At 35.3% G+C, this 8,377-nt stretch overlaps 1 protein-coding gene across 2 annotated transcripts; it reads left to right on the forward strand.

Annotated features, from left to right (window-relative positions):
- Positions 1-6,425, forward strand: LOC129904210 (DUF21 domain-containing protein At1g47330-like). Of its 2 annotated transcripts, XM_055979748.1 has the most exons (12): positions 4-461; positions 1,345-1,421; positions 1,508-1,591; positions 1,693-1,806; positions 2,427-2,513; positions 2,730-2,869; positions 2,964-3,051; positions 3,252-3,328; positions 4,471-4,589; positions 4,883-5,121; positions 5,337-5,383; positions 6,064-6,425. In XM_055979748.1, exons 1-12 carry the CDS (start codon positions 287-289, stop codon positions 6,140-6,142), a joined length of 1,326 nt encoding a protein of 441 aa, XP_055835723.1. In that variant the 5' UTR covers positions 4-286; the 3' UTR covers positions 6,143-6,425. The 2 variants fall into 2 exon arrangements, with proteins under 2 accessions (XP_055835724.1, XP_055835723.1); XM_055979749.1 differs by lacking the exons at positions 4,471-4,589; positions 5,337-5,383; positions 6,064-6,425 and having other exon boundaries at positions 1-461; positions 4,883-5,013.
- The last annotated feature ends 1,952 nt before the right edge of the window (positions 6,426-8,377 follow it).

Genomic DNA, 8,377 nt, shown 5'->3' on the forward strand with positions numbered 1-8,377 from the left:
AAAATCTTTTTAGCAGTCGGAAGAAACAAGGGGAATACTCATTTTTGATTAGCCAATCCTAATAATATTCTGGGAATAAGTGTGTTGCCATCACAGTGGGCATGCACCTATGCTAAATAGATTGATTTTAATGGGAAAAAAACAGCTCACACAACAAAGAAAAAAAATCACCATAAATAAGTTTGTAAGTTAGGTAAGGTTGGATGATTTTGGGTTCTTGATAAAACAAAAAAAAATCTAATCTTTTTCCTTTTTTTCAAACTTTCTTTCAACTTGGGGGGAAAAAATGGCTGATGTACCGTGTTGTGGAACAGAATTTTTTGTGTTTATTTTGGTAGTGATAGGATTGGTGTTGTTTGCTGGTTTGATGGCTGGTCTTACACTTGGTCTCATGTCTCTTGGACTTGTCGACCTTGAAGTTCTCAGCAAATCTGGCCGTCCCCAAGATCGTAGTCATGCCTGTAAGTTTTATTATGAAGAAAATGTTAAAGACTGATGATTTGGGGTTTATTAGAAAGTGCTACAGTTTGCTGATTTGGGTTTTTTATTTATCTGTCTGATTGACTTCCATGGAAGTTTTGATGTCTTATCCTTTATTCTTGCTAGTGGCAGAGTTAATAAGAGGTTGTCAAAAATTCATATGGTATATTTATGGTCTAAAATTCTTTTTATGTGTACGAAAATTCAGCCTCTGCTAATGTTAATCAGTAGTTTTGATTGGCTATTATCTTCTTGCTATCTTTGTTACTTTGATGTAAAGTTGTAAACTTTTCTATATGATCAAGTTCTTGGGGGTACTTTTTTTCTGTTACTAGTTCTATGCTCTACTCAAACTTTTTTCTGTTTTAAATAGATGTATAGAATTGGCTGTTCCAAAACATATTTTTCCAAAGAAACAAAAAGGTTGAATCTTGATTTCTGCTAGGCGGCTATAATTTATAAATCAAGAGTAAGTAAAAGAGAGTGAATTTGTCGTTAGAAACTGAATAAATTGCATAGCAATAAGCTTGATGTGGTAGCTTTCGTTGTAGTTGAACTGCAATGCAAATTGTGGAAAGATAAAGTAAGGAATTGGTGCATCAACTATGTACCCGAACAAAGGTAATTCAATAGTTGAAGAAGTAAGAGAAAGAGGTACATGATTCTTGTCATACCTGGAATGGACAAATGAGAAAGTTAAGTTACTTCTCATATCATGATTCTACAATTGAAGCAATAATCACTGATGTCATGATAAGGCTTACACTGTGATAAGTTAGAAAAGAAGCAGTGTTATGACACATTATGAGTTGTAGAATGTCTGCTTGCATCTGCCTTTTAAAGAATTTTTCCTTTCTTTGACAGCTAAAATACTTCCAGTGGTAAAAAACCAACATCTTTTGCTTTGCACACTCTTGATCGGCAACTCTTTAGCAATGGAGGTTTGTCTAACAGTACTTATTTGGCAATACTTATCCTTTTGTTACCAGTGCCGACTTATTATTACTTTTCTCCTTTTCCTTTGTAGTCTCTTCCTATATTCTTGGACAAGCTTGTACCTTCATGGGCAGCAATACTGGTATCTGTGACACTGATTCTCATGTTCGGAGAGGTGGTCTATTCTATTCAGCAACCTAATCTTTCAGCTTGTTAGCTATTGCATTTGCTCGTCTCTTGTTCTGTAACTAGGCTTTGTTGCTTTTATGTTTGCAGATAATTCCTCAAGCAATCTGTACTCGCTACGGATTGACAGTTGGAGCTACTGTAGCACCCTTTGTTCAGCTTCTTCTCTGGTTATTCTTCCCCATTGCTTATCCAATTAGTAAGGTATAACGCTCAACAATCCCATCCTATAATTTACTATTTAGAGTTGTTAAGTTTCCATGTTTTGCTAGCAGAGAGAGGAATGCTTCACCAGCTGTATTTTTGGTTGCCAGCTTGTACTCACGATGCAAGTCAAATGACAGGGTTTAGGAAATAAAACTTAATGAATCCCACTAACAACTCATAAGATAGATCTGGACTCATATATGCTATGGAGATTAGTTTGTATGTGCTTTTCCTTTTCTGTAGCTTGGAAAAAAAAATGGAAAGAAAGCAACATAAAGTTGAATGGAGGAGCTCATATAAATGCTATTCTGCATTTATATATATCTACTTGGTTATAATAATAATAATCTCAGAGCTACTCCAATTTCTCTCTCTCTATTTATTTTTAATTTTTATCATAAGTTAGAAACTTCTCATGCTAATAATTGGTAATGTAGAATATCCATCATTTTAGTTATTAAGATATACAGACAGTCATCTTTAGTATTGAAAACAAACGCTAAAACCTCATGCAGCAAATGAGAGAATTTCTCCGTGCTACATTCTGTTGTTAAGGATCTTAAATTAGCTTGATAAAGAAGAAGGGATCTAAACTTCATCCTTGGCTTTTCTTCTAGGTATTGGATTGGATGTTAGGTAAGGGGCACGCTGCCCTTCTGCGAAGAGCCGAGCTAAAAACGTTTGTGGATTTTCATGGCAATGAGGTAATCAGTTCACCAGTTATCAATTTTTGTTGCTAATCTAAGCACATGTAATTATATCTTTAGACATGCAGTATTTGTATATATGCATGAACACAGTAGCTTACACAAACAAGTTCATCTCACCAAGATTAGGTGCTTAGCTGAACCTTGTTTCCAAATTTGTTTTGTTCATTTTTCTGTATGCCTCAGCTTGTTTGCTTCTTCTTGCTATGACAGGCTGGAAAAGGAGGGGATTTGACACATGATGAAACAACAATAATTGCTGGAGCACTTGAGTTGACAGAAAAAACTGCAAAAGATGCGATGACTCCAATATCAAAGGCTTTTTCTCTTGATTTGGACGGAACACTTAACTTGTGGGTTTATAAGTTGCTGTTCAATTTGATTTCAAGCTTTCACAAACTTTTTTTCGTTCTCTAACACATCTATCTCCCTCTCTCTCTGATGCAGGGAAACACTAAATGCTATAATGACAATGGGGCATAGCAGAGTTCCTGTTTACTACAGAAATCCGACAAATATTATTGGACTTATTTTGGTAATAAAGTCTCATCCATGCTGAACTCAACTTTTACCTTCTTGTGTATTCACTTATTGTATTGAAGTTTAATTGTCAACATCCTTTATCAAGAGTTCTTGTTTCTTTTGCTGTGTTACTTCTGCAAGGATGTGTGTCTGTAACTTACTGATATTGTGCTCCATGCTCTCTGTACTTGTCTTCAAATATTTCACGGGCAGGTTAAAAATCTTTTGGCAGTTCACTCAGAAGAAGATTCAGTTCCCCTGAGGAAAATGTTGATAAGAAAAATTCCGAGGTAAGGATAAATGCAGCAATTCTTCCCTTTGCTAAATTTATATGTTTATAAACAATCAATTAACTATGCCCCAAGCTCACCTGAACAAAACTTATTGGTTCAAGGGAAACAATTATGGGACACTCAGAAAAAGAAAAGCTTTTTTAAACAATTGAACTATAATTGCATCAATGTTTTTGGGATGGTCCATTCCCCCATCGGTACTTACTATGTGCTGAGATGGGGTTCATTAGCCAGCCTTGGGCTCCCCCACCTCAGCAGCTAGCTTTTGGGGTGTGGTTCCCCTTTAGTTGTACCAGTGGTATCAGAGCCACTCACTACTCTTCATGCCCATCGTGGCTTGGATGGTGACACCAGTATGGCAGTGTTCGCCTGGGGATAGTAATGTCTAGCGCACAGTCGTTGAGGACGACGGATGCGGAGCGTGGTGGTTTGTTATGGTCCAGTCCCACATCAGTATTACCATGTGCTGAGGTGGATTGGGGGTCTGGTTCTCCCTGGGTTGTAACAGTTTTCTGCACTTCACTTTTGTACCATGGTTTCTTCATTATATAACCTTATAACTTTGTAGGTTAGCATCCATTTTGCCTTAGTTACAATGATTTATAATCTCATGTAATGTTTAAGACATCCAGTGCTCATTTGCTGATGCAACTAAGTAATCTCCTCTAAACACAACAATTTAAAGGTACTGAAACTAACTGACCGAGGGTGCCATGGGCTAGCAATTGGTTTAGCTTCCACCATGGCTCTTTCACTTGTAGAATTCACCTGCATCTAGCTAGAGTAGGGAAGCAGCTGATATCATCTCATATTGTTCAAGCTTCATGGTTTTATACATCAAGCTTCATTTTAAAATTTATTTATCGTCTCCATTAGAAGGCTATCGGACTTCTATTATAGTCTTCTGACTGATCCAATTATCCTTCTGCGCTTTCTCTACACAAGATAACTTCCCATAGCTATCCATGTAATGAATTCTAAGATATCCACAACCTTTTCATAGATCTGCAGTTCAGATTGAGCAAACTGTAATATGAGTGACATATTGGTAGAGGGAAAAAAATCACAGTTGAATAAGATAATAGTTAGCATGCATTGCTTATTCTTAAGCTAATTGTGCAGCATTGGTATTTTTTCAGGGTTTCTGAAAACATGCCTCTGTATGACATTTTGAATGAGTTTCAGAAGGGCCATAGCCACATTGCTGTTGTATATAAAGATCTGAATGAGACGAAAGATATGCCAGTGAATAATAAAGGTCCGAAACCTTGAACTAGTCTTGGTTCTACCATGTAGCTACTTATCCTAGTTTTTCTGTTAAATCATTATTGCGAGCCTTAAACATCTTTGCACTGCAATATCCAGTTTAACTTTTTATTCATTTTGTGCTAAATGGGCTTCTAATCAACTCTCTCCAAGTCCTTCATATCTTGTAATTACCTCTATTTCAGAAAACGATCCTCAGTGATTAAACTTGACAGTTTTCTATTAAATTGATGAATTTACGATTTTTGGCCAACGTTTAAGTGTTGTATGAACTGATAATCGCAGATGCTGATAGCACAACACTAAAATCCAACTTGCATGACATTAAGACTTCAGTACATAAGGCCGATGATGACCAAGTCCCAAAGAAAACTCCTCCCCCTACTCCTGCTTTTAAGAAGAGACACAAAGGTTGCTCATTTTGTATATTGGATTTGGAAAACACTCCAATACCAGAGATCCCTTCCAATCAAGAAGTTGTTGGTGTTATTACTATGGAAGATGTCATTGAGGAGCTTCTTCAGGTGCACAAGATTCTGACTTTCATTAATATTGTTTGTCCTTTTTGTAGCATTGTTTTCATTGTTGACCCCCCCACGCCCACCCCCTTCCCAGAGACAGGAATATGTACATCACAATTTTATTTTTTTACATAGTTATGCACTTCCATAACATTCTTAAAGATTCTAACCGAACTTCTCTGTGTATTACTTTCTCATTTTGCGTTTCATTACGGCAGGAGGAGATATTGGATGAAACCGACGAATACGTCAACATTCATAACAGGTATTGTCTGTCTAGCAGTGCCAGTTTATAGTCCTTCATATTTGGTGTAGCATTGGCATGCAAATCTCTTTTAGCTAAATAACTATTTCTATGCTACTTCAGTACTATTAAAGATCAATCTTTATCGATTGCTGCCCCTCCTAAAGAAAATGGGAGGGTAGGAGAGCTACTGAGCATGGGCTAAGAAGGTTTTCTCCCCTTTGTGTGGGTGGATTGGGGAGGTGTTGTGACACTTGACAGTATTTGCCTCTGTCCTTAGAAGGGGTTAGTGTTGTCAAAGGCGGCCCATTTAAGGCGCACTTAAGCCCTGAGGCTCAGAAAAGCTCAGGGAGTGCGCTTTGGTGTAGGCAAGGCACTAAGGCGTACACCTCATTGACCATGAGTTCTATCTTGAAGGCGTGCGGTACTAAACAACAGAATATAATTGGCAATTAAGTGTATTACTAGTTGCTAAGGAAAACATTATGAATAAATTTGTTACTCTTTTTCTTGAATCACATATATATATTTTTATCTTTTTTCTTCATTGCACCCTTTTCTACAAAAGCTCACATTTCAACTGCACTTAAAGTCCCAATAGACCTGAAGGCTTGAGCCCTCTTTTCGCTTTTCGCTTTTATTAGATTCTGAATTGATCAGTTGTTTCTGATGGGCTTTTAACTACAACTTACTCCTTTCAGGATAAGGGTGAACATGAATTCTTCACAAGATTTTTCAGCTGAACAGAATTCAGCAACTCAGCTGCTCCAGGCCCTTTGACTGTGTTCAATCACTATCTTCTAATACTTCTCAATAGCTACCTCAAGTATAGCAATATGTTAAATGTATAGTTTCTCTATTCTAGCATATACTTATTCCAGTATTTTTGTATGATTATTTAAACTTAGATTAGACTGTTCCGGTAGAGCGCGAATTTGGGTAGATATAGTAGTCCTATATACAGAAGAATAGGCTGCAAATTCAGCAAGAAAGAAATTTGGTTTGGATGGTAATGCAGTGTATTGCTAGAGTTTTGAGATATACAGAGTTCAATTTACTAGAATCTCATTAGTTTCCGTGTGTTATCTGAGTCTCGAGAACTTAATTTTCTTGCAATACCAATAGGCCCTTGTATTTTTCGAGGTAGAAGTAAGGTATGCGTATACACTATTTTTCTCAGACCTACTCGTGGCATGTGGGATTACACAGATGTTGTTATTAAGCCATTGGTTGATATAAGGTTATGGTTAATGATCCAATACAAATTTATCTGATTTATGAAGAGATGCTTTCATCACATAAGAAATAAATGCTATCTTTTATTTTTCTTTTATTCTAATTAACATGATTAAAGTTTTTGAGTGACTTCATTTAATGGGACTTTCTCGCTAAAATATATTAGTTAGAGATAATAATCAAAATATTATTTTTGGGATAATTATTGGTATACCCCAAAGAAGGAAACTATTTATTATTGGATATCTCATTATTTTCATATCCCTTGTTTTTAACTATCTTGCGCATTTGGTACCATGAGAGTATATAATATACTTTGATGGTATCAAAGAGGAACAAGGGAAGGGGCACTGGCGTAAATACACATTTGACACCATGAAAGTATATATATACATACTCTGATGGTATCAAGAAGAAAGAGACAGTGATTTAGTGAAATTGCTTGATACCATCAGAGTATAATATACTCTGATTGTATCAAAGAGGAGCAATGATGCAGACGTCAACATGACATCATGCGCAAAATTAAAATGGAGAAAGTGGAGCAAGAGGGTAAATAGTTTGGGTTATGAGTCTATTAAGGGTAAATAGTTTGGGTTGGATCCAATTTGAATAAATAGTTTCACAGTTGGTCTATTTAATAAAGTCTTGAGATATAAAATGATTTTCTTTCTTAAAATTTTAAGTATAACTTACATAAATCCCATAGTGTAAGAATCAAATTATATCTTATCCCTACCCTTTTTCAATTTTAAAAAATCTCCTAAAATATGAGCCATCCGGATACATCCCAATATGCGTGATACATAACAATTGATACATTAATTAGTTGCTCTGTTATGATTAAAAAGGAAACAAATCATAAGCATTAATATGAAATCCACAAATCACGTTGATGTCAATCTCTCCCAAGTCATAACAATTTCAAACAATTCAAATTTCAAATTTTCTTCTTTCACATCTCTCCCAAATCTTTCCAAATTCAAAAACAAATTGAAAAATTATCTGGTACATGATGAATGCATCTATTTTGTTGAGACATTCAGGAATATGAAAAAGCGATGTGACCTATGAACGATATAAAAGTGATGAAATAGTTGTTGGACAAACTATGGCTTCACCCAAATTGTAAAAATTCTTTCAAAATCATTGAGAATTGTAGAGATACATCATGAATATCTCAATTTTGTTGAGACATTCATGAATTTGGGAAAACGAGGTGAGTTATGAACGATACAACACATGTATTATACTGTGTAGTAGATTTTTTTATTTATTATGTTGAGATGAATACATAAACCATGATACATTGTTGTTTCAATATTGTATACATCAGCTTGTCAGTAAGGTGTTTGATTTTAGGTCTATAGATTACTTAGTGGTAGTTATTAGGTATCAGATACATGCTCTGTAACATTTATGAATGTATCATGTCCAAAGTTTTTTAGATTTATAATTTCGATCTGGATATATAAGACTTGATACATTACTATTCCTAACATCAGTCGTAAATTGCTAAGTAGTGTAATACTACCAAATACATTGGAGAAGTAAAGATTGTCCGTAATGTATTTTCTTTTAGATCTGTTTATTATCGTGTGGTCATTATTAATTATCAGATACATGTATTGTTACCAACGAATGGGTAAGTAACAATAATTTGTATGAACGTATCATGGCTAGTAATGTGTATCGGATACATGTAATACAGAATACCTATTAATATGAAATATTGCAGTTAATATGTATCAATTACATTGTAGTGAATATGTATCAGAT

The sequence above is a fragment of the Solanum dulcamara genome, chromosome 9 (genome assembly GCF_947179165.1).
Source record: "Solanum dulcamara chromosome 9, daSolDulc1.2, whole genome shotgun sequence".
Classification (NCBI taxonomy): domain Eukaryota; kingdom Viridiplantae; phylum Streptophyta; class Magnoliopsida; order Solanales; family Solanaceae; genus Solanum; species Solanum dulcamara.